General features: G+C 45.3%; 1 protein-coding gene and 2 non-coding genes across 4 annotated transcripts; all 3 read right to left on the bottom strand.

Moving 5' to 3' along the window:
- Positions 1-262: 262 nt before the first annotated feature.
- LOC135392032 (chitobiosyldiphosphodolichol beta-mannosyltransferase-like) lies at positions 263-26517 on the bottom strand. Of its 2 annotated transcripts, none has more exons than XM_064622652.1 (13): positions 26325-26517; positions 13230-13431; positions 13052-13132; positions 12532-12638; positions 10908-11059; positions 8604-8693; positions 7445-7662; positions 7304-7342; positions 6848-6910; positions 4094-4204; positions 3919-4033; positions 2052-2127; positions 263-483 (listed from the first exon to the last, which is right to left on the bottom strand). In XM_064622652.1, the coding sequence occupies exons 2-13, from the start codon at positions 13390-13392 to the stop codon at positions 355-357; spliced, it is 1344 nt and encodes a 447-aa protein (XP_064478722.1). In that variant the 5' UTR covers positions 13393-13431; positions 26325-26517; the 3' UTR covers positions 263-354. The 2 variants fall into 2 exon arrangements, with proteins under 2 accessions (XP_064478722.1, XP_064478720.1); XM_064622650.1 differs by lacking the exon at positions 26325-26517 and adding an exon at positions 13667-13822.
- On the bottom strand, positions 17978-18141 carry LOC135393609 (U1 spliceosomal RNA). The gene has a single exon (XR_010422705.1). It is a non-coding gene; the product is annotated as a U1 spliceosomal RNA (small nuclear RNA).
- LOC135393587 (U1 spliceosomal RNA) lies at positions 24890-25053 on the bottom strand. Its single transcript, XR_010422687.1, has one exon. It is a non-coding gene; the product is annotated as a U1 spliceosomal RNA (small nuclear RNA).
- Positions 26518-26746: the final 229 nt, after the last annotated feature.

Genomic DNA, 26746 nt, shown 5'->3' with positions numbered 1-26746 from the left:
TGATATTTTTGAGAAAATTACACGCGTGCTTGTATCCCACGCACGTTACCAAGAACGGTTGACATAGCCAAAGCATGCTCCAGTTTTAAGAGCAAATCAGAGACAAGTACTTGAAAGTATCCACAAAAGGTTAACATAGCCAAAATCTGGTCCAGTTTTAGGAACAGATCACCACTACAGGGACTCATATGCCCCACTAAAAAAAAAACACTTCTAAAAACGGTTCGATACAGCCACCTTAGACACACGAAAGGAAACTTGATGATGTTCACCAGCGAAGAAAAACCGATTATTTTATTTACAGCAATATCACCTTCGTAGGAACATGAACCATCGCTGACCACTGTATCCGGACTAAATCCGGAATGCTTCCAGAGCCGTGGACTTCCAGTTTGGCTCCCAGCGTTCCGTCTGCCAGTGCAGCACGCTCGCCCTCAAGGAATCCAACAATTCCGTATTCTTCGGAAAGCTTGCCAAGAGTTCCTGTCGCGACGTAAAACGGAAGTGAACAATTAACGTGACGTTTCTCGTACCAACCACGGCAGCGTCTGAATGCCGAGACACGACAGTGCCTCACTACAACTCCTTTGCTTTCCTTTGTTTCCCTCTCATCCAGATTTTATGCCAGATTATGGTACCCATAACTTCATACACCACTACCGGTCACTTGCCCCCATTAAAGGAACTGTCCAAACCTGAACCAAAGCTATAAAGTCACTATCTCATGTTTCTTTATGATGCTGAAGAACGGTACACAACGTATTTCGATAAAGGTAAAAGCAAATGGAATTTTTATTGCCACTGCCTAATCTCGTGCATAAAGTTAAACTTCTGCACTGCTAAAAATCTCGTGTTCCTCTCTCGCCTGCAAGAAGTGCTACGTGGAACGTCTCATCCGGGACATGACTTGGACAATCCTTGAAAGAGCCGACATGGGAGATCCTGCGGACATCCAACCGGGGATGTCCATTTATGATGCTCTCACGGATGCCCGGCGGACACCCATTGTTGGATACGGACATTGGGATCTATTTCGGACATCCACAGGATAACGTGTTCTGTCCGCTCCCGTCCAGGCCCGTAGCGATAAGGCTTGTCGTGGGAGTGTCGGTGGCCGTGCTGTGTGTGTGGGTCTTGTGTCATCGTCACCGTGTCCTGATCTTTCGCTGCATGCAGCGTTCATGCCGCAGAAGTTGTTACTTGCAGATTATACAGTGCAATCCCATTAATTCGAGCTCGACAGGGGACAGAAGATTTGTGTAAGTAAAGTGGAGTTCACACTAAAGGGAGACGCTCGTGATGAGCGCTTTATTGCTTTTTCGGTGCACACTAGCTGTGTCAGCGACGCGTAATGGCTCGCAAGGCCTTGCCGCACGTTCACTGTGACACAAGAGGCTCATTCTTTCGAGATTTTTTTTCTTTTTTTTTTTCTGTGCAGGCTAGCATCAAAACAGGCCAGGACAAAAAATAATTCGCGAGTGCAAGCACCGCCATCTTGATTCAAGAAACTATCTACTTTCTGCTTTTTCTTGGCTGTGTAGTCAAGAGGAAAGGTTCTCATCCCTGCAAAACAGCGATGCTTGTTTGCTTGCTTTGCAGACGACGAGTAATTGGCACCACTCTGTGCCATTCGCTATGATGTCACTAGTCATTATGATGATTCATCTCGCTTTAACCAGAAAGTGACTCATGAGTAACAAGTAAACTGTAAACTTAACGTTTAAAAAGTAAAAGCGTGCATCTGGAACTTTCACGCCGATGCATAACCGGGAGTCGTGGAAGCTCGGACAATCATTCGGATAAATCATTGCACACGTTCATGTTTGAATCGCCGGACATCCCCCCCGCCCCCACCCCCACCCCCACACTCGAAATACCTAGACATGGTTCTGCCGAGACCCGAGTGTAATTTCAAATTATCTGGATGTTTAAATTAACAGATTTCGAGTTAACGGGACTGCCTCGTACCTGCTACAGATTATCCACACAATTATCCATCTCGCAATCTTTCACCAGTTAAGTGGCACAAGTTCCAAAGTGAAGGCACATACCGTAAGCCGACCTAACAACTCTTCGGCGGTTGTAAAGACTAGACCCGTCTTGCCGGCTTGCACCAGTTCTTCCAGACTGTGGATGGAGAGCACACCACTGTGACACATTGGTCAACTGGCACTTGGCTTTGAGCTGACAGACCCCCCCTTCGAAGCCTCGAAACATGCAACATCAGATTTAGGACACACCACGAAATGGACCTAAAGTCCTCATACCCTTTGTGTAATGGCCCTACCAGTGATGGCCACTAACTACTTCTACAGTAGTTTAACTATAACTACTAACTACTTCACAATGGAGTAGTTTAACTAGTAGTTCAACTACTTTTCAGGGGAGGTAGTTAAAACTACTTCTTTAACTACTGCAATGTATTTTAACTACATCTATAACTACTTGTACATCTTGTACATCAACACCAATCCCATTCTATAGTGTTCTTGGACACCTAAATATGAATCACAAGCAGTGATAAAAGTGAAGATTTAGTACACATGCACGGCCACAATTGTTCTGCACCTCCGTTCTCATCAAACAAGTAGCTCAAGGTAAAAGTCGGAAGCACAATCGTGCCGTAAAGCTTGCGGCAAAATCGGAAGTAGTTGGCGCCTGCAGTAACCTAACTACTGTAGATAACTACTCGAAATAGTAGTTTAACTAGTAGTTGCCACTACATTTCTGCAAGTAGTTGATAACTACTTTTGAAGTACAATCAGGTAGTTTAACTACATGTAGTTAACTACTGGCCATCACTGGGCCCTACAGATGTATAAATAAATAGATCCAGGTATGCCATCAACTCCTGATGTGTACCAAGCCTAATAGGGTGGGATTCGCTCGTAGCAGCCCAGAGAACTTGCACCTCTGGATTGCGTACCGCCTGTTTTTCTGTTGATCATAGTTATCATCACTGATGACAATAATAACTAGGATCATGAGTGATGCTAGAATTGCACATCTTCAAAATAATCAATTCTGCTCGCCTGACACTTCCTTAACGTGTTCTAAAATTTCGGTATGCAACATCCTGTATCTAACGTCCCTTTCAAGGGCAGTGTATCCAGGCAACAGCTTGTACTATGCCACGATGATAAAGATCTTGTGAGCCGATGAGTAGTGCCCCTAGTGGATCATGCGGACGGGCTCCTCTTAGGGGTTGCCCATTATGACATGGTCATTATAAGGCAGTAGGTAGCGGTCCCAACTGACCCACTAAGGTCGGTGCTAACGAAGAAAGCACATCTAGACTTGGCCCTGCGTTTTCAGGTTTTATGTTTTTTGGAAATCGGGACGGTAAAAATCGTGTTCTATTTCAGGAGCTGTAAAATAGGGTGAAATAGGGTAATATCGGGTGGAAAGAGTAGATTTTCGAGTGGAAATTAGGAAATGAACACTTCTTGCATTTTAGATTAACTCATGATATGGAACAGCTGTGCTGAATGTCCAATGCTTAGTGTTCCCCAGTGCCTGTATCGGTGGCTGAATAGGCACTTTGCCAAGTTTTCGGGCTTTACCCGAAGTGATGAAATATAAAATCAGGGTGTAAGAACAGGTTTTCCCCTACAAAACAGGGCCCTAAATACAGACCGTGTCAGTTATTCATGCATGACAAGGAACGGAACAGCGTGCATGGACACAGACAGACAACACAGGACTTCCTGTCCTGTGTTGTCAGGACGCACAGTCTACAGACATGCATCTACACACACGGTTTGTCTTAAGTTACATCCTTCCTCCTTTCCATGGTTTCCCATGGCACGAAATGCGTTTCTGCGATCCTCTAAGCTGTTCTCAGAAAGCAAGAGTGAGGGGCAGCGTAAATAAAGTACCTCCTAAACTGCAATTTAAAATGTTAGATCAACACCTCACCAGGGGTATGACACTGCACAGACTGGCAGACCGCAGCCGAACATGTCGACCACCTTCATTGGAAGGTCCAACTTGCTGGACGAAGTATGGAGGCAGATGCCCAAGTCAGCCGTCCCTGAAAGAATGGCACGGTTATAAAGAAAACATACACGCTATGACGTTCGAGAAAACAGACCTAGCAGCAGCGGGTAGTCTTCCGCGGAGAGCCACGGTGTCATAACTTGAACGTGCTTCAGGGATCGGCTCTTAACCTCTTCCAGGTAGTGCGACTTTAGTGGACCTTTCCCTACATACAAAAACAAGTCTATGTCAATGGCGCGAAGCGTAGCAAAAATTAAAGGAGCAGCGAAGGTAATTGTACTCTACACTGAAAACCATGTTCAGGCAAACACGTAACTATCAGGACATTCAGACCATGACCTACTAGATTATAGCGACCGTGTCATTAGCACCCCTACAGACAGGTCCCCCAAACTCACCTCGGAAAAGCGTGCAACGAAGAAGGCCGCCACTAGATACCCCACTGTTGCCGTTCCGGATCACTTCAGCGCGCTAAGTTTAGCGGCAAAATGTTTTGTTGTTTCTGCGAATGAATCTAGCCTTTATATGTCCAAATAAAACACGTATAACAACTTTCTGTGTCGTGTTTCACCTTTTGGTCCCGTTTTTAAACGTGTTGAGCGATCGGAAGGATCTAGTGCACGGCTGCGTGCATCACATAGCGTACCTGTCGTACCAGGCGCCGCCACTGGCGCCGCAGGCGCAGTCGTCCATTTCTCCTTCGGTGACTTGGCCTGGCTTGGACTGTGCTTCAACTGGATCTTTAGTGCGCTACAATCCAACGCAAGCCAACGTCTGGTAACAATGGGGTATCTAAGGGCGGCCTCCGGCATTGCACGCATCGGGATAGGAACAAATACATGGGAAAATGGCGACCTTGGGGGACCTGCCTTCAGAGCACCGCAGTTGGAAGCTAGTGGTGGCGCTACTCATCGGCCCGAGTATTGCTTCCTCGATTTCTGAAATACTTTGTATTTCAGCTTACTTTAGTATTTTTCTACAAGCTGTGGATGTCACATGAGAGATGCTTCTTTCTAAAGTTGATTATCATCATCATTCTACGCACTTTCACAGGAGCTGTTGCTGTCGTCTGCTATGGTAGTTGTACGTCAGCTTCTGTGCGTTCAAAATTCAAATTTCCATAGTCCAATCATGATGTAGATCTCGTGGGCCGATGAGTAGCGCCCATAGCGGATCGTGCGGACGGGCTCCTCATAGGGTTTATTGATTATGACATGATCGTTATAATCTAGTAGGTCGTGACTCAGACATAGTATTCTACCACAAATTGCCATTAAGCGCCAACAAAATCAGGGCTTCACACCCCTCACGCATACCCTTAAAGGGACAATCTGCTGTTTAAGCATTGATTTGTTGATTTCTGTTACAGACAGTAGTGTATTTCGAACTTTTATCAGGTCCATGCATTAGTGTCCAACTAGAGCGATTTATACGATTACGATACGATACGGTATGATTACAATTTATACAGTACAATTTATTGTAGGGACCTGAAAGTCACGAGAACCATGCAAGCAGGCTTTCCTGCAGAGAATGACGTACGCACGACGTCTCTCTGAGAATAGAGTGACCACAAGAGGGCGTTCCCGTTTTCCTGGTAGCAGTGTGGCTTCCAATCGCCTGCCCTAAAGCAACGTCATGAGACCGTCACGCGAGCCAATCGCGGCCTCTCATAGTAGGCCCTCCAAGGCCCCGGAGCATGGCCCTGCTGCCGGTGCCCACAGGAAAATGCTAAAAACGCGGAAAATACGTAGATTCCGAATGAAAGGGGTTGACGGGAAGTTGTCCATTAATGGTCTATTGCACACGCACCCCCCCCACCCCTAAATCTGCCCCTGCCCCTGAGGTAAAAGTACTGCACACATCCCTAGTCGATATCACAATTACAGTGCAAGGTGCCTGTAGCGGACTGGATGTTGACGTTGAAAAGCGCGCTCCGTGCTTCAGCTGCTGCTTGATTCCAGAGCACAGTCCGTATTCAGCCATGGTACAATAAAGTTGTTTGCTTGCCTGGAGTACTACCGTTCTTGGCGGACTTCTACAACTTGGCGACGAGCAGTAGTACAAGAGAGACAGTGATGTTCTGAGGCTGGAACAACATAGAAGGGACAGATACAAACAAGCCTCAAATTGCCTAAGAAATCAACAGGTGCCGCTTGCGTCGATTTCCGTTGTATGAATGTGTGTATGAGTGAGCAAAAAATGTAAGAGTGAAAGGAGGGTGAGTGAGAGTGAGTGGCCGGTTTGTCGTCCCTTCAGATGACGCACCCCGAAAGTCGCTGGAGAGGTGTGTTAGCTTAGCTCAATTGGTAGAGCCCTGGATCGATAATCCAGAAGATGTGGGTTCGATCCCAACAGCTGGCTAACCTTTTCAGTGACTTTCATCTTTCATCGTTGAGCAGTAGTAGTCAACCCAGAATGGTAGTACCCCATGCAAAGATATTCATTGTGCCATAGCCGGGTACAGACTGCACTCTGGAATCAAGCAGCAGCTGAAGCGTGGAGCGCGCACTTCAATGTCAACATCCAGTCTACCACAGTGCCTATGCTTGCAAGTTGGACTGATGGCACATCGAGATGCTGAAGGCAGGGGCAGTCTTCTTGAAATAGCAGCGCAAGCAAGAGTTCTGCCCTAGAGTGAAGTCCCAAATCCCTGCGGCCCACAAAATGCACGTGGCACATGAACATCAAAATCTATCAAGGAAATCCTAAAGAATCAGCCACGTGAAGCTAGATGACAAAGCACTTTCAATGCTACGGCATGAGCCTTTGTTTCAATAGCAATTTGTCTTCATATTCCACAAACTCCATCTCCAGTATGCACACGACAGCGAAAGCTTGGAATCACCTGTTACGATGCACAGAATGTCGGGCAATTCGTTGTCTCCTTGTTGTTTGAGCTGGTCGTACCCTAAAGGAAACAGACAACAATGAAAAGTTCCAACCACCTGAACACCATCAAAGAAGTGTTCAATATGTCTTCCACAGAGAAAAAGAATATAGTTACGCAAAGTCGGGTACAGGTACAGGCCAGAACAACTGCGGCACAGTTAAACGAAGCTGCGCAGGATAGAAAATTCTGGCCAGCATTGATCTTCAGAGTGAACAAGAGTCTGATACCAACTAACAAATACATCATAATCATCATTGTCTTTGTGAAAAACAATATATGTAGACATATTTGCTCCACATCAAAATTTCTCAATGCTGTTAGCGAAAGAAAGCAGGGATTATATCTTCGATCCCATGTTGAAAGTTCTGAAGGTTAAGCCTTTCCAAGAAGCTATTCAGGTTTCAAACGTACCTTCAAGAGCGTTGAGTAAAAGTGAGAAATCTTCATCCTCTGTAAGAGAGAGAGAGAAAAAAAGGAAAAAGCCAAAAATTGGATCAGTTGCTTACTATGAGGACATGACACTTTCCTATCATTTGTACCCAATGGCCACACCTGTCCAGCTGGTTGCGCTGACAAGAACCGCTGGCCGATCGTGACGGAGCTCCAGTGAACCATTATCGTCCAGCCGAGTCAAGCGAGTGGCATCCGGTGATTCCGACGGATCTCGCAGCTCGGGATATTCGGAAGACAGTTTCTTTAGGATGTCATGCTTTTCCTCTACTTTCAGGGGCTTAAATGTTTCTGGAGGCCTGTCATACAGCACTTTGGATCTAAACGGCGGAGTAAGGCAGGAAAATGTCACTTAGTACGATTTTAATCGGCTTCCCGCTCGCTACAGGTTGAATCTAACAATGGATCTCATCAATGAATCTAAACAATCTAAGCAACGAAGTAAGGCAGGAAAATGTCACTTGCTACATAAGATTTTAACTGGCTTCCTGCTCTCCACAGGTTCGATCTAACGACGAACCTAACAATCTAAACAACGAAGTAAGGCAGGAAAATGTCACTTAGTACGATTTTAGCTGGTTTTCTGCTCCTTACAGGTTCAATCTAACAACAAATCTTAGCAATCGAAAGAATGAAGTAAGGCAGGAAAATGCTGCTTAGTACAATTCTAATCGGCTTTCTGCTCGCTACAGATTCAATCTAGTAACAACAAATCTAAGCAACGAAGTAAGTCAGAAAAATGTCACTTTGTACAATTTTAACTGGCTTTCTGCTCGCTACAGGTTCAATCTAATGCCCAACTAGGGATACTTAAAAGCAGCTATATGACAGTTTTCCCAAGTCATACAGGTTAGGTGCAGAAGATATCAATGTGCCATCCATGTGTCGCATGAAGCAGGGTAATGCCCGCATAGAAAAAGGGATAAATGATAATGGATGCTGCTGTGACACAACAACAGGCTGCTCTGCCACTGGAGACATAGCAACCTGCTACATGTTTAGGTGCCATGATGAGGAATTCATTGGGAATTCATCTCTCCAATACATAAAGCAAAGTCCTATGCCAATGCATGGGTATCGACAGTGTTATGGAGAGTTACGCTAACCAGAACTAGAAATTACTGCTGGCTGACTTGTCTGCAAAACAAACGCCATTCTATCTGTTACTCTTCCATGTGCTACAACACATACGCAATGCGGCAAGTGTCCCAAAAGTGTACATCGCAATTAGATAATGAATGAATTAATGATTATAACTTACACGACACCCCATTCTTTTTCAAGGTCCTCCTTCATTGCACGGGAGACGCAAAACGCGGAGTGGGCCTTGCGACCAAACACTTTCTCGTTCCTGTAAAACGACACCACCACTTTATATCACACAGCACATATGTAGCTACTATGTATGCATACTAGTACACGTACCATGAACTATGCATAGTATGAACATAGTATGCTAGTATACTATGAAGGTATACTGTGAAAGGTACATATGTTATGTCACATAGCCATGCTGACGAAAACTACATGTCTCTCACTGCACATTCACGCGTGAGCCGGCACAATAAAGGCATAAAAAGTTTCGAATTCCCTTTTAATGGAAATTGGAGAGGACCAACTTTAAAACATAGGAAGCACAGCAAAAGATACAAGAGAGTTTTAGCAAACCATTGATAACGGGGCTGTCCGTATCAACTATATCAACCGGAACCAATCAGTGGACAATATTCTCAGTCACATACAACACTGATTGGCTCCGACAGGCATGACAACCTTACCAGCGGTGGGCTAAAACTGCCTACTATGATCGTCCAACATCCCCAATCGCTTGAAAGGCAAAGGGGCACCAGAACTAGAGAAAGACTAGAGATGACTGTCTCGCTGAAATTGGGAGAAAACATTTGAGCACAAGGGACCAGGAAACACTTGATATCCTGAGTCACGCACACGCATAGGTGGGAAGTAACGCGTTACAAAGTAGTGCGTTACCGGTAACGCGTTACATTCGAGTAGTGAAATATGGTAACGCATTACATTCGGGAGAAAAGTAATGAGTAACGTAACGTCATTACATTTTTACTAACTAACGCGTAACGGCGTTATGCGTTACTGCGTGTTCGGGAACATTGCTTCATCGCCTAAACTTCAAAGCATGAGCGACGACCGTGCGTGCAGAATCTGGGAAAATCCCTGATTTTTTCTATGCATCTTCAACAATGACAAGAAGGCCACATCGGCACCCACGAAGAAAGCAAAACAAGGATTACTTACCTACCCTGGTTGAGGTGTCACCTTTGTTTACCACCTCAGTTTTTCACTCCCTCTGGTATTTTTCGGACGAATGGGGCAAAAGCGACAGAAAAATAGCCTCTGCCCTCTGAACAAGTAACAAAGGACCAAGGGATTCCCTGTTTGGATTCGTACTGTGTGAGATAAAAGGTCCCGTCTCTATCAACCTTGACAAGGAGCACTCACTGGCCATTAGGCGTCCTCTCAGCCCAAACGGGCGAAGCTCAGAGATGAAAATTTTTAACATCAACTACTACTGCGTTTGAATAAATCGTACATGTAAGTTGTGTTTATGCGTGACCCTTGTTTGTGCACAACACTGCTTGTATTGATTTGCGGAATGCACTTATGTGACTCAACCAAAAATGTTACATATTAAAGGACAACTGGTGAAGTAATGCAAAAGTAACGGCATTACTTATCAGAAGTAACGGCGTTAGTAACGCGTTACCCACTACCGCAACAGTAACGAATAACGTAACGCGTTACTTTTTGAAAAAGTAGTGAGTAACGGTAGTGCACTACAAAATAAAAGTAACTTCCCCATCTATGCGCACACGTGACAATTTGCACGATTTCGCGCAAGTGAATTGCCCTCAATGACAGATCTGCAATTACAGCATTGCTCCAAATTACTTGAGAACTCCTTAATGAAAGCATAGCTCTATTTACTACGTTATCAGAAATCAAATTTCAGGTGAATTGAAACGGAGTGTACGAGATCCCCGCTTTGAAGTGCCTGGCATTCACCACTCTGCTCACCGCGCAGTTTTTATGTTACTCCAACCCGTTCACTGGATACTAAAGAAAAAATTTTAAATTATCCTGATGTACAAGCCATGTTCACGACGTTTCACTGCACATCTTGCCCCATTGTGGGGAGTACGAAAAATATTTTGTTACTTAAATAACTTTTTAATAACTGTTTAAGTAACTCTGTTACACGTCTGCCCCTGTTTTTAACCAGTATATTGGTAAATCTCTGAACCCTTTGACTATGAGTAGGTGTAAATTGGTGCAGTATTTTCAAAACCATAATTAATTCACACTTGACTTATTATTGATAAGGTGTGTGATGTATTTATTTCTGTCTGACTTCTCTCCCTTTTTGACTGTATTTATGTTTTAAATGTTTTGGCTGAACTATATTCTTCTATGTAAAATTGTTGCTGTTGTTTTGTACACTGGGAAAGGAGCCTTGTCAAGCCACTAGGCTTTTTGTTCCTTTTCCATTTGAAAGATAAATAAATTTCATTCATTCATTCATATAACGTACCAAGCGCAAAGTCTGACGAGCGGATGATTCCGTGACCCCAGCGTGAGGGCTAGTATTGACCAGCCGTAATTGTGCCAGTCCACCACGAGCTTGCTTCGACAAATCAAGCAGCAGAACCAAGCCACCGGAAGTGTTGGAACCGACGGAGGATTCTGAAACATTCGCGATGCACCAGATTTACATCTATGCAGAGTTTTTCCCAGAACAGACACCCTCCCCTGTCCTGAAGGGGCTGAAAAGCTAACAGCAACAGGTGTCACACACACTCTCCGAAATTTTAATATCCCCTCATTCACCGAAGACGACAATCCTGCACAAATCCCCGCTTTCATTGCATTGCGTGGAATACTAGCCACAGCCGATGTTAAGAGACCCTTATTAGGATGAACGTGTACTGTCTTGTCTAAGCGCGTAATAATAAGGGCTTTTTTGCTCTTTTTTACGCGAAAACCTTCGGTGCTATTCGGCAAATTGACGCACATGCTTTCATCGAGCGTCTTATACTGACAATATTTTTTATGGCCTTCTGCGCTCCTTTAAGATAAGTAAAAAGTAGGACTACAAGTCCTCGGATAGGTATTCGCAAAAAATGTATGAGTGCAGAATGCGATCATGATGCAAGCTTTCAATCTAACGGGTCAGAAAGCCCCTTCCGATGGTTGCCAGACTGCTCTGTCGCGTCAGACACCCAATAGCGCGCCTCCTTTTCCTTCGGGCAACCAGTAGCAGCCAATCAAGATGACCGATGATCTGGCACCACAACATGCCAGAAGGAACTGAGAGGGATTGCAGCTGCCGCGGGTTCTCTTGTAAATAAACTTTCTCAAGAAATGTGCCCTATTCAAAGGAAATAGTTTTTTGTGATATGGCCTGAAGACAGCACATTAATACTGTTGGTACAAGCTCATGTGGAGGTTCAAGCCCGCGACAACGGAACAGTTTAAGGTTTACGAACACCTCCAATGTATCGAGATGCAAGTTTCAACGTTCATGACGGATGAGACGACTGTGGAGTTTACGTTCAGCGGTTGAAAATATCGAAAGATGGCCTACGATATGCCGCTACAATAAATTTGAACACAGCGAAACCCCGTGATCTCATGGATCTAGTAGTTTGCTTCAAAACGACCTGTCCTTCCTTGTAAACAAATGACGTCATAGTGTTCGACAGCGCCACCAATTTGGTAGACTTGAACTACGGCCGAAGCTATGGGCGTACAAGGGGATTATGGGGATTGAGGGGATTAAGATGGCCCTTGGAAAAGATGTGACCTTCGTTTCTACTTTTCTTTCAATAGGAGGCAAGGAACAAGTGTTCCTTGCGTGTGAACCCAGTGTGAACCCAGCCCTCCATTTCCGATTTGTTTCGGTTTCAGTCTGTCTAACAACGTGTTTCTCGGTTTGTTTGATGATGTTTCTCAGGTAGAGGTCTATTACACTGCCCATACTCCTCTGTACGTCTATCGTTCCGTTTCCCGTGACTGCGATTTCACACAAAAACAGAAAGTGTTTGTTGTTAGAATTTAATGTGAGGTCTCTGACAAAAGTGTCTTAGCTACGTGATGCCGGCTCTGATAAGGATCCTACTAAGTAATAAAAAGGTGACTGCATCGCAGAAACACACCTGGACAAGCAGATGCGACGAAGATGGCAACGTGAACAGGAGTGAACACATCAACAGCACACATTGCCAGAGCACTTTCACAACGTACGCCAGCAAGCGCGGCAAGTCTGCACAAAGAGAGCAGACATGCGAGGAATAGATCGAACTCAAAAAAATATTAAGACAGCCGAAACTTTGGACACAAAAGAAGGGTACAAGCGAGCCGTTGTAAATTTGTTGAGGGAAGTATATTTCCTTGAGTCCGAGGAAAAGCCTGCGCAAGAGATGAGACAAACCGGAAATGTCTCCGGATAGAATGTCACCGAACCAAATAGAATGTCACAGGGCCCAATGAGTCCTCGAGTCAATTAAGTCCTGCGTCGTCCTGTCCAGTTTGTCCCATCTCCTGCGCAGTGTTCTCCTTGGACGCGAGGAATTATGGTTCCCCTGTGCTGAAACTTACACAATATATCACTGGAACATTTTAAAAACACAAAAGGATCCTCCTGACAATCAAGAAAAATTCAGAGGCTATTCTTACACTTGTGAAACGCTGGCGGTTCGTTCATCAGGCGAAGACTAATTCTGTCGTTCATCAGAACTTCGGATTTTGGTTGCGATCCTGTGGTCGAATGATGCGAAAAATAGTCCTCTTACATTAATATGCGGGACTACAAGTTATATACACATTTTCGTGCGAAATATGAACATTGCTGTACCTCGGTACGCGATCACATGAACAGAATATCCTTCTGCGGCCAAAGAAAGAGCGTGATTGGTCATTCTTGGGCTGTGGCCGAAGTCTCCCAGAACAAGGATGGTGACGTTGCCCTTTACGGAATCCTCGGCGTTGTCTACACTCTCTGCGCCTTCTTGTGCCATGATAACTTCTGAAGACGCAAGTGATGTTCCGTGCACCACCTGTGAATGCCCAGAAAATGAAATGTAAGCGAAGTGGATTGCACGCATGCTATAAGCGAAGGGATACCACGAAACATTCCTCAGTCGATAAGCGTCGATAATACGTGTCCCCATCTCTTTGGACACCAACGAAAGCTGATAGTTAAGTTGGTTAAGTGTTTGACGTGTCATCCCGAGCTCGGGGACCTCAACTTTAAAGCCGTTAGGACAGCATAATGCAAACGGAAACACACACCAAAGCTGCAAACTGAGTAGGTGGAATAGCTCTTCGTATGTCTCACAGACGGGTTCACGGAGCTAGCTGCAAAAGTTTTGTCTACATTGGCATTTACCGCTACATCACAAAACGAAACATTCCCAAAACATAGCGCTTGAAGTCGAGAGGAGCCAACAATAGCCAACAACGACCAAGACTAAAATTTAAAAATATCGGTGGCGCCATCTCTCGAACTATCTAACAGGCTTTAGACTGCATTTACCAGTAATAAATGTGCACCAATAAACTGCCACACTGTTTCACAGTTATTGTGCGGCTGTGTTTCCTTTATATAAACGCAAAACAATGGTACGAATCGTCACACTTTACATCATGCTACTTATATACCAGAGATACAGCTCCGCAGACACCGCAGCCGTGGCCCAGTGGTAGAGCGTCCGCCCGGCGCGCGGGAGGTGGTTGGTTCGAAACCCACCGCCGGATACCCACCGGTAAAATGGGTACAGACGGTCACCCTACTTGACGCTCGGTTCTTCAGGGATGACGTCTGGGGGAAGCCTCGTAAACCCCGCAAGCCCAGTTTCGGACAAATGGGAATGCTTGGATAAGCATGCAGCCAGGAGAGCTGCGGAGACATACAGCCAAGAAGAGCTGTGGACAGCCAGGTAGAGCTGTGGAGTTCATGACCTAAGTGGTCCGGAAAACTTGAGTTACATAGGTACTCGTCGTCGATATCGTGTCTAGGTGACCGAATACGTGCAAAGTTCACTGGTAAACAGTCAAAAAAGTTGGGCGTGATCACGGATAAGTGGGGGCCGTGGTCAGTAGCTCGCGAGGCTTCCTTTTTTTTTTTTTTAAAGTTCTGTCCTCCCTCAAAGCACAGGAAATGTCCTTGTTCCAATGAAACTTGTTTTGGATCAGTACTAAGGCACTGACAGCACTTGTGTCGGCACACAACACACTCCGTCATTAGCAGTAGGACTCGCTCTGCCGACAACACCCTGTCACACGACACTCTTGTACAAAGCCTATATGGGCCGGTCTCAGCAGTTGTATATTTCGTATCCTTTTCTTTGTGTGTGCGTGTGTGTATGCGTGCGCGCGCGCGGTATCTTTTGTCTCGGTTTAAAAGCACATGCATAATATGGTTCGGATGCAGATACTATTGCATCGGACAATGTCGAGAATGTCTTGCTCCGTGTCGCAGTTTTCGGCTCTTTGGCAACGAGACTGCCCTTTGCCCATAGAGGACATAATCAGGATTTGGCATTCGCGAATAGGTGTTTTAACGAATACGTACATTCGTACACAGAACTTCATATGTACAATTCAAACAAAAGGGGGTTCGGTTTTGCAGGGCGGTCATCTCCGGTTCCTCGATTTTCCTGACTATTTTTTGTGTGAAAGCACCACCCCTGTGATCAGCAACAGCACTGCTTGCGGAATTCATATGGCAGCGGTTGTCGAGAAATAAAATAAGACGTGCGCACTGCCCGAGCTACGGCGGTTAGCTCTGGCTGCACTGACACCTGAAGCGCCCCTCCCACTGCTGTCACAAGCCCAGTAAACAAAGAAATGAAAACGTTGATTTGCACTGGCCGAGATCGTAAATTCAAATTTTCTTCATTCCCGCGTTTGTCCTGACCAAACAACCTGCCAGTAACGATCAACGGCTGCGCGCTTGTCCAACGGAGGGATTCACGGAGTTCACTGTAAAAGTTTCCTTTGTCTATTTTAACTATAAATCACGCGCGTTTCGACAAGTTATTTTGAATGGCTTACAGTCTACCGTGCACTAAGTACAGGGTGGGTGCTCTAAAAGGTCAGTCACATTTTCCTGCAAGACGCGATACCTGCTTGACGTACAGACTTCCTCTGCCTCAGAGTAAAGAATTTATGTCAGAGAAAGCATACGAAAAAATCGTGGTAACCAAGCACTGGTAACAGAATAAATACGACCACGCAAACTTTCGTCTCCATCTATCGGTATAGCGGATAGGAAACACAGGAAATAACACGAATGCCGCTACCGTTAACTATACAAACTGTGGCGGAAATAATGGCGTAAACGGAAAAACAAACAACAAAACGCGTTCCATGATGTTCCAAGACACGGCGGCAACGGCATGCAGGCTAGACTTACACGTCATTCCTGACGTCAGCGAGCGCTCCCACGCACCAAGGCACCCATAAAAAAACATCGGTGGCGCCATCTTCCGAACTGTTTAACAAGCTACTACTACTAGGTTCAGAGTTCAGATTGCAACGGTGCGACGATAAACGGCCACACTGTTTCACATTTCTTGCGCGGCATGTTTTTCTTTAACCTAGGTACAAAACAGGGGTTGGAATCGTCACACTGCGCATCATGCTGCTTATATATTGCAGACAAACACTCGCAATTACCGCAGCCGTGGCTCAGTGGTAGAGCGTCCGCCCGGCGCGCGGGAGGTGGGTGGTTCGAAACCCACCGACGGATACCCACCGGTAAAATGGTACAGACTGTCGCCCTACTTGACGTTCAGTTCTTCAGGGATTGATGTCTGGGGGAAGCCTCGTAAACCCATGTTCGGACTAGATGGGAAAACCATGCAGCCGTGACAGCTGCGGAGACGTAGTGGGTCATACTCCACACCTCCGTAGGTCATAGGACTCTGGTACTCGTCGTCGAAAAGTTGGGTGTGATTGATCACTGAGGGGTGGTAAGTGGTCAGTAACTCGCGGGGCTTCCTTTTAGTAAAATTTACTTTTAAAATAGGTATCTAATAGAATTGAATAATCCAGCCTCAACTCAACAATACAAGGTGCTCTGTCCGCCCTCAAAGTCAAGGAAATGCCCTTACTTCAATGCAACTTGTTTGTTTGTCTGTCTGTCTGGAAAGGGATGCGAGTGGTTAGCCTAGGATACCCTGGCTTTTGTTGTGGCCCAATACAACGACTGTGACAGCAGTTGTATGGGCACAGAACACTCCTTGATTAGCAGTAGGAATTAGAGAAGATTCAGAAGAACGACACCCTGTACAACGCCTGCAGGCCGATCTCATCTGATAAAGGGTTACGGTAGCGGGTTGGCGTTGTATATTTTTATTTATTTATTTATTTATTTTCTTATTTTTTGTGCGGGGTATCTTCGGTCACAGTTTAAGTGCACGTGCAATATGGTTCGGATGCAGATATATTGCATATCGGACAATATCGAGAATGTCTTGCTCCCTGTTGCAGTTTTCGGCGCCTTGGCCATGAGAGTGCCCTTTGCCCATGGAGGACATAGTCAGGATTTGGCCTTTGCATTTGCACTAAAATAAACTATGCGCATGCACTTGCGGGTCAAAGCATCAAGTAGCGCTCGTACAGTTCAATTCGAATACATTCGGCGTGGAAGAAACATTGACTCAATTCGTATATAGAACTTCGTATGCACAATTCAAACAACTCAAGGGGGATTTAATTTAAGGGGGGGGGGGGGCGTGATCCGCGAGGGCTTCCTTTTCTTTTCATCTACTTTTTTTTATTTTTTTATCTGGGTTAGCCAGCTGTAGGACTCGAAAAGAAGATGTGGGTTCGAGTCCTACAGCTGGCCAACCTTTTCAGTGACTTTCACCTTTCATCGTTAATTTCTTAGGCAATTTGAGGCTTCGTATATATATTTGTCCTTCCTATGTTGTTCCAGCCTCAGAACATCAGTTCTCTCAACTTCGAGTACCGCTGTACCGTTGGAACACTTCATACTGTGACCCACTACAGTAGCAGCATTTAGAAAGGGAGAGAGTTGATTCTGAAGTACCGACAATACCAGCAGCCGTCACACCGTCCGACGAAATGGGACGTACGCTCTGTTCAGGTGCATGGAATATGTGTCACTTTTTGCTCCCGTCATATTTGCTTGCCGCTCTTATCTAATTTCAGAAATCGCGACGTTAAATATTTCAAAATCTTTTGTTTTACGAAGCTTCACAAAGTTTGATAGGCATAATGGTTTTTACATGAGCAGGGTTGGTCTCTAAAGAAACATTTTCCGTGTAGCTGAGCTCAAGAGTAATTAGTAACTTCAATTGGACTGACTGCAATGGTTATTCTGCAGGGGTAATAACAACACCGTTGCCGCCTAAAACCACGTTATCATGCGATATGAGAAAGCGCCAGAGGTATCGTGTGGTCACGTGACGATGTCACTGCAATCATAAAGGGCCATGACTGCAAATACAGAACTACATATCTGCTTTACATATGTACTATGAGGGTTGATAGCGCATAGCCAGCATTCTATTATCGCATGACGACATCAAAGCCCCGTATGCCATTCTTAGACCTTCTTTTCGATTTAATATGAGGGGGATAGCGCGTACGCAGTCCCCCACTACCAAAAATTGCATGCCCCATCTGCCCCTGTTTGGGGTAGTGGCAGGGGTCAGCCCAACCGCAGTGCAATGGCTAGGCCTCGTCCTGGGGGATCCCCCTAGTTGATCAGGGATGCCCCGGCACCAGGTAAGTATGCCTTCATCTCGGTCGCTGTGAGGCGCCTTCTCCGGACAGCTCGCATTTGCGAAGGTGTCTTGCCGATTAATCCAAAGCCTAACGCCTTGTGCGACACATATTCATTCAAATTGTGCTACGCAATTATATTAGAAATATACCGTGCACGTGTTTTTTACTTAAGTCTCGATATTATTAACGCCCTATGGGGATATTTGAAGAAAGTTCGCTCGAGTACGGCGGCGCGGGCATCAGCAGAAAGGGATGGGAGAGGATGAAAGACGGAGGAGGCGAGCTCGTTGGGCGGGTTAGGTTGCATCGCGCCTCCCAGCGGCACGATAATTTTCGAATATTTGGCTGCGCGCGTATTCTTTTTCTCTTTTCCTTTTTTTCACGGATCGTGCACACTTTCAGCTTTGGTTGCTGAGTAGACTCGTGGGATTGGATCAGCATTTAGTTTCTGTTTACGGAACAGCCTGTCCCATCATTGTATCAGTTCATATTGTCTTCTGAAAATTGGAGTTCCATGCACGCGTTGTTGAATGGTGTGGAACCTATACACGCCTGGATTGGCCGGCGTCTTTCGGCGTACTTCAGTCACAGTGTCACCAGAAGGCGGAAGAAAGTCTCTCCCTGAATGGGCAGAAGTAGAAGAAAGCGGGAAAAAGTTTAATCTGAAGAGTTATAAGTTAAAAAAATAGTTAAAAAGCTACAAAGTTAAAACAGTTAAAAGCTAATGTTGCGCGTACCTGGGCTTTTGCAAACAGGAACACTACTACAAGAAAATAAACCGGCAGTTTTCCGTGTGAACGTTGAATTCAGACTGTCATCCACATCACTTCTGGAGAAAATCTCTGAAAAATTCGGATAAAATTGTGTGGATGAAATCCAAACAACCCTGCTCACACGTGCGGTAACCATTGTTGCATCTCACGGCAAAAGAAGTTTTTGCGCGTTGCTTTTTCTTCACGGGTGGGTTAGATGTTCTTTCGATATAGGGTTCCGAGTTTTCGGAGTTTTCATTTCAGTTTTCATTTTGGAAAATTCGGAGGGTGTTTATCGGAGTTTATGCTTATTGCAAGGTTATATATATATATATATGTAACCTTGCAATATGCAGACGCAGACCAGCGCGCAACAAACAGCGTAGAAGAGCCGTAGCACCAGTAGCGACCAGTAGCACATAGCATACATCCGAGGAGTAGCGTTCCTAGCGATTCTCCCACTATAGCGCCATCTTCCGAACTCTCAAACAAGCTTTAGATTGCGTTTAGCAATATTACATGCGTGCCGATAAACAGCCACAGTGCTTCACGTTTCTTTCGCGGCATGTTTTTCTTTTGTCTAAATAAAAAGTCTAATACAAAACAACGGTACGGATCGTTGCACTGCGCATCTCATGCTGCTTATATAAAGCAGATACAAACCGGCACGCGGGAGGTGGTTAGTTCGAGACCTACCGCCGGGTACCCACCGGTAAAATGGGTACAGACTGTCACCCTACCTGGCGCTCGGTTCACTAGGGACTACGTCTGGAGGAAGCCCCGTTAAACATCGCAGGCCTGATTTCGGACATCGGGGATCTCGGTGCATAGTCGCATCCCCAGGCACTTCATGGAGTCTCGGTAGTGTAGATATGCAGCCGGGTAGCGGAGTTTAGCCTTCGGTGGTTGAATTAGCAGCGCGGCGTACGAGTGCGAGCGAAATTCACTGCTAAATGGTCGCGGGCTTCTTTTTCTTTTCTTAGTTATTTTTTTTAATTTGGGAGCCAAAATTTATCTAGCCCAATTTCCACTCAACTCAACTCAACGACACTTCGAATTCTGTTCGAACACTTTATGCTGTGACTCTGGAACTCGGCCAAAGGCGCGCCAGTTCGCTGCCTACTAGGGTGAAGGGTGGAAGTCACAGAAAAGGTTAGCCCAGCTGTAGGATTCGAACCAGTGCTCTACCAGTTGAGCTAAGCTATCACAGCTCCCCCCAGCGACTACCAAGGGTGCGTCATCTGAAGGGACTTCATCAACCGCCTCCAAAATACAGGGTGTGTGCAGAAAAACATGACCCGCATTTAGGCACATAGCTTGTTGCCTACCTAACTAACGAACTTCCGGTGGCGCACGATGGCGCATTTATGCGTGCGAAATCTGTAGAAAAATTGTGGAAGCCATACCCAGCTTAAAAAATAAACGGAACAACGAAAACGTCGGCTTCCGTGCATCAGAATAGGGCAACATGGTGGGCAACAGGGTGTATGTGAAAGGGCAACATGGTGCACGTAGGAGAGTTGTGTTCAAGTACCGCTAGGGGAGCTATCGGTGCATAAATCGAAACGATGTCCCACATGGATGGTCATCGGCAGTGCCCCTAGCGGTGCCTGCACATAACTCTTATGAGACCGAAATACACTACCATGCAGTGTCATGACCGCCCTATTCTAATGCATGGAAGCCCATGTTTTCGCGCTTTGTTTATTTTTTTACATTGAGTATGTCTTCCAGGATTTTTTTCTAGCTTTCGCACGCATAAATACGCCGTCGTGCGCCACCGGAAGTTCCTCGGCTAAGTAGACAACGAGTTACATGTCAAAATGCGGGTCATGTTTTTCTGCACTCACCCTGTATTGTAGCCACTGCGGCGCTAGTCTTCCCTGTGAATATCGTTGCCCTGTAGTGTTATGCTGGTGGGCCAACAATATCTGTTTTGTTTATCATGTACTTGTACACCACTGAAAAAGAGTGGAAATAAAGAAGTGCAGTTTCGTAGTTGTTATTTATTGTTTCGTATTGCCCTACTCGTTTTAGTGCAGAGTGTATATTCGTTAAACAACATACGCGACAGAGCAAGCACTGTACATGGTGCGAAACTATATTCATGGCATTGCACTGATAAACATCCCAGAAAAACTTTCTTTCTGTTTTTTGTAACACGCTCTAGCAAACTATTGACAGTTTATAGTCACTCGCAATTTAAAAGTTGAACATATCCAAAGGAAGCAAAACCCTCTGAATTCCCGTTTTTCGCATGCAGTTCGACTATCGCGTTTCCCTCTTGATTGGTTGTTATACCTCTCGGTGGAGGGGGGGGGGGGAAGTGAAAGGGAAAGAATGAAATATGGTCATGGGAACTAAACTACAAAGTTCATGAAACATGAAATATCGGAGTGTGATACGTGTACAGTGCTATAACGTGGGCATTTCTGAGGAGGAAGTGGTAGTTAACTGTCCAAACACGTATTATACCATGACAGTACCATAAAAAATAATGATAGTTTGACAGCATATGCGACTACTCTGATTAATGTTAACCATACGCATAGGGCACAACAATCCACACTTCTTTTTCTGCTTTGTTGGTTTAAGCAGAACAGAGGTTCCCATCTCTTTTTCGGGATAACTCCTCTGTTTTATGCGATGGGTTTTCTCGTGCTAACGGTCCGAAACTATTTCAAGAATATCAATACTGTGCAACTATAACGTACCAACGGTGGCGCCATCCCCCGAACTCGCTAACAGGCTAACGATTGCATTTACCAATATTACAAGCGGACCAATAAACAGCAGCAGTGTTTCATATTTATAGTGCGGCATTTTTTCTGCTTTTATCTAAACACACACACAAAGAAGTATGAGTCGTCACACCGCACAGAGAGACTTTCAGTATGGCGGGCTACTTTCAGCTTGCAGCAACGGGAATCTCGGTGGCGCCATCTCCCGAACTCTCTAACAGGCTTTAGATCGCATTTATCAATATTAAATGACGACCAATAAACGCAGCACTGCGTCACACTTATTGTGCGGCATTTTTCTTTTTCCTTTTATGTAAACAAAGAAAAAAGTAAGAGTCGTCACGCCGCACAGACACTTGCAGCTTGGAGCAACGGGAATCTCTGTGGCGCCATCTCCCGAACTCGCTAACAGGCTTTGGATTGCATTTACCAATTACATGCGGACCAATAAACTGCAGCAGTGTTCGACACTTATTGTGCGGCTTTTTCTTTTCTTTTACACAAAACAACGGTATGAATCGTCAGATCGCACATCATGCTGCATATATACCATAGATACGGAGCTCCGCAAGCACCGCAGCCGTGGCCTAGTGGTAGGGCGTCCGCCCGGCGTGCGGGAGGTGGTTGGTCCGAAACCCCCCGCCGGACACCCACCGGTAAAATGGGTACAGACTGTCGCCCTACCTGACGCTCGGTTCTTCAGGGATGACGTCTGGGGGAAGCCTCGTAAAAACCCCACAAGCACATTTTCGGACAAAATTTCATACATCTCGGTACTTGCAGTAGCGGATCGGTGGGGGCCGCCAGCAGAAAAAAGCGGGGCTTCCTTTTTTGTTTTTTTTTTTCAATGTTCATTTTAAAAATCGACTATCCACAAAATTTTATTGCAATCCAGCCCCATCTCCACACAACTGAACACAAAGGCAGAATGCAATGTGTGCAGTCCTCCCTCAAAGCCAATGAAACGCCGTTACTCCAATGCAACTTCAGGTGGTTCAATACAACGACTGTGACAACATTTGTATCGATACACAGCGCTCCGTCATTAGCCGTTAAAGAGAGAGAGAGAGAGAAAAAAAAAAGATGTTTTAGAAGAACCACCACCGGCGGGCACAGTTCTGTCACGTATTGAGCAACTAGGCCGATCTCAACAGGAAAGGGTTATGGTAGCAGTTTGGCGTTGTACACTTCACCTCACAAGGAAACCTTTCGTATCTATTTTTGTGACGGTCACAAGTTAAAGGAACTGCACAATATGGTTCGGTAACAGATATATATATTACGCAACTCTAACGCGAAAATATTCCCAAAACCGGGATGCACAAAAAGAAATGACCGAGTTGACCCAACCACGTTGCCTGAATCGTGGGAGACGAAAGGAGACGAAAAGAGACGTATGGGAGACGAAACGTGTCTATACGCTTACTATTAGGGATGGGACGAATCCAGAATTTTGCGAATCCACGAATCTTTCGAATCCTTTCTTTAAAAAGACTTCAAAAAGTCAAGAAGAAGAAAAAAAAAAAAACTTCGTCTGGAGAGTGTTTTGAAGCAGAATATGACACTTTTGTTTAATGAAAATAAATAAATAAAAAATAATACATAATGTAAAAAACCCCGAGACTAGGGAACACGAAGGGACAGACACAAACACGAAGTCTCAAAACACGAAGGGACAGACACAAACACGAAGTCTCAAAACACGAAGGGACAGACACAAACACGAAGTCTCAAACACAGCTGAAAATTTTACTTCACAAAACAGAAATATATACAAACAGAAGGGAAAGGTATACAAACAGAAGGGATTATTTTATTTACATTATGCATCATCTTCACCAGCTCGCTTGCTTCCTAGCCATTTTTTCATTGTCAAAAAATAATAGTTCAGTTTCGGGTGAAAGCATATCCATATAGTATATGTTTAACATATTGTTCGTCGACTGCGAGAAATTCATAAATTCTCGTGTCTGAATTATTTCCATAAAGCTAAAGCAACAATCCAAAGCAGAACCATATTACTTGTAAACTTGTAATGCAACAGTTCCTGCCTTGAACTCTTTCAGTCCAGAGCAATGTAACCAAAGAAACAAGAAAACACCCGTCGGCCAGTGAGGCGGTAATTTGTAAAAGAAACGAACAAATGCGGTCGGTGGATTCGAAAGATTCGGTTTGGCACATCCCTACTTTTTATGTTCAGTTTTGTTGGTGTATACCATCTTGATTCCTTATAGTATTGAAAAAAAAAAAAAGAAAGAAAGCAGTGTCCGTGGTTGCACACATCTCAGTACAAAATCGAACAAAACCGATTAATTATTCCATGATACTGAAGTTAAAATAGTCCGCCAATCACCACTTCGAGTCGAGAATGCATTGCCTTTGTGTTTACTTTTTTTCCCCTTTCTCGACCTGAGAACTGTGACGCAAGAAGGTCTCCCCTGAAAGTCACTGGAACGCGAGGGGAAGAAGGATGGGAAAGGGAAAATATGATCACATGACCTGGCTCTTTAACCCCCAGCAGATAGGCGGCCCCGTGTACCGAGGATGCCACCTGCACAGGTGGCGGAACGACTATGTGTTGTTCTGGGTGGCTTCAAAGAAGTTGCCCCCCTCGATCAGTAGTCCAGAGCCAATGCCTTTGATTAGGTCTTCCATAGACACGCTGCGGGCGGCCGAACTGAGGAAGTGACAGCACCTAGGACGACAGGCGAGCTCAAAGAAACAGCTCAGCTGTCGCTGATTTGATTGCAGTATAAAATGTCACGTGCCTGCCAAAATAATAAGACGAGGTCACTCCAAGAACCTACTTAAGCCATGTGCTACATTCCTAACACTTTGGTCCTGACGAAGACAGTGCCGGTGTCGAAACGTCGACCGTTGTTTTAAATATCCCAGTATATTATATTATTTGTGTTAAATTACCCACCAAATAAGCTAGTTTTAGTTAACTTCCCTGTAATCTGTTGTCCTTGTCTTATTATTTTACTGTTATCCAACCTCACAGCCGTCTGAAGTGTGCGTGTTCACCAACTAAGATTAAGATTTGAACCGAGACGAGCAGTCCTTCAACTTGAGTTTAACCCAATTCCGCTTCCAAGGGTAGTTACTGTCACTGAAATATTCATTACGTCACGAACCAAGGTTGCTAAAAGAAAAAGCGTATGCGAAAAAAGCGAATGAGGCAGCATTGAGTTGTCGCACAACGACTTCACAGCATGTAGCCATACTTTCCTAGAGCGACACCTGCTTTTTGATTTAATATGAGGGGGATAGCGCGTACGCAGTCCCCCACTACCAAAAATTGCATGCCCCATCTGCCCCTGTTTGGGGTAGTGGCAGGGGTCAGCCCAACCACAGTGCAATGGTTGGGCCTCGTCCTGGGGGATCCCCCTAGTTGATCAGGGATGCCCCGGCACCAGGTAAGTATGCCTTCCGTTCCGTCGCTGTGAGGCCCCATCTGCGGACACATCGCATTTGTAAAGGTGTTTCGCCCATTAATTCCGAGTCTAAAGCCTCGTGCGACGAATGTTCATTAAAATTGTGCTACGCAATTACATTCAAAATACGCGATGCACGTGTTTTCTACTTAATTCTCGATATCATTAACGAGGTATGGGGGGTGCTTGAAGAAAGTTTGCTCGGGAACGGTGGCTCGGGGTATCAGCCGAATGGGACAGGGGAGGATGAAAGACGGAGGAGGCGGGCTCTGATCGATGAAAAATGAAGAAGCTCGTTTGGTGGGTTGGACCCGTTGAATCAGCGCCGCGGGAGGCCCCCAGCGACACGATAATCTTGGTATATGGACATTGCATACATATGGACATTGGTATATGGACATATGGCATATGGACATTTCCGCGTGTTTTTTCACACTTCCAGCTTAGGCTGCAGAGTAGACTCGTCCTATTCGTTTTGTGACAGGGTGGGCTTGGCACAAACTCATTCGCAAGAAAGTGGCCGCAGCCTCTATAGGACTAAGATATTAAAAAAAAGAAAAAAAAGAAGTGATGCTATTACAAAAGGAAAAAGCGCCTGTTTTCACTCGCACTTTTTCCATTCCAGCAGGCAGCGGTTGAATTCCACTTCCGTTGCTTCGGTATCGGCCATTGGCTACGGCTGCGGCTTCGGCCGCTGCTGTGCGTCATCTCAGCCTTCGACTTTACTGGTACTGCTTCTGCTACTGCTGTCCGTCTGTTTCTCGCTCGTGTTCACGTTCTGCGTCGATTTCGTTGCTGCCTTGTTCTTCTGTCGAGAAACCAAGTGCTCACGGTAATTTTTAGCACTATAGCACACCGTGAGCAAGGCCTTCGACGGAGCAACCGCAGGTCGTATTTACACCTCGTATCGAACTCCCCGAAAAAGGACCAGGGATCATCCAATTACATGAAAGAAATGAAAATGAAAGACAGGAAATTGGGGAACCCTGCTGCTGCTGTCTTCACTTGGATTGAGACAAGTTTTCCCAGCTCGAAAATTGCGTGATTGTTTATGTATGGATAATTTAACACGGAGTTACGGTGTCTTCATTGAAGTAACGATGAAGGTTTGTCCAAAGTTTGCCTTGCAAGACGCTAATCATAGGCTTTCCCCGGGTCCAGTTATGGGTATATAGATATAAGAGTTTTCTGACTGTTTATATTCAATTGCCTGCACGAGTATAAATATGTCGTCACCTGACCTCGTTCCATAAAGACCCACCTGTTACATTCCTCGCACTGTACTTCAGGTTTTGATCCAATTTCTTCTGTGTCAATGTCGGTGGTTGTCGCTTTCGATTTCTTCACTTTGCTGTGGCCTTTTGCATTTGTCTCCTGCTGCTGCTGCTGCTGCTGGACATCTGTCGCAATACCTCAGATGGGCTTCTTTAACTTTCTGTAATGGTCTGACTCGCAATAAACTAATGGTTTGATCGACAGTTCACTGAAAAAAGGAAAAAAAAACAGTGAGAGAGAGAGAAAACAAGGAAAAACATTACCCGAAACTACCATACCGAAACGACGCACTCTTGCGTCTCGCGTCCGAGAAATAACTTACGACAAATAACGACAGATGGCGCAACGTCGCACATTCTGCTCATTCTGGCGGTTCTTTTGATAATACGAATAATGCGTCAATGAGAA

Source organism: Ornithodoros turicata, chromosome 4 (genome assembly GCF_037126465.1).
Source record: "Ornithodoros turicata isolate Travis chromosome 4, ASM3712646v1, whole genome shotgun sequence".
NCBI classification, from domain to species: Eukaryota; Metazoa; Arthropoda; class Arachnida; order Ixodida; family Argasidae; genus Ornithodoros; species Ornithodoros turicata.
This window is presented reverse-complemented; position numbering and strand designations above follow the sequence as displayed.

Excerpts from the sequence above, each read along its gene's own strand:
- LOC135392032 (XM_064622652.1), bottom strand. The coding sequence starts at position 13,392 with ATGGCACAAGAAGGCGCAGAGAGTGTAGACAACGCCGAGGATTCCGTA. Across the intron at positions 11,060-12,531 it reads CGTCGCATCTGCTTGTCCAG|AATCCTCCGTCGGTTCCAAC; the intron begins GTGTGTTTCTGC and ends CGAATGTTTCAG. Across the intron at positions 7,343-7,444 it reads CAGCGCAACCAGCTGGACAG|AGGATGAAGATTTCTCACTT; the intron begins GTGTGGCCATTG and ends TCTCTCTTACAG.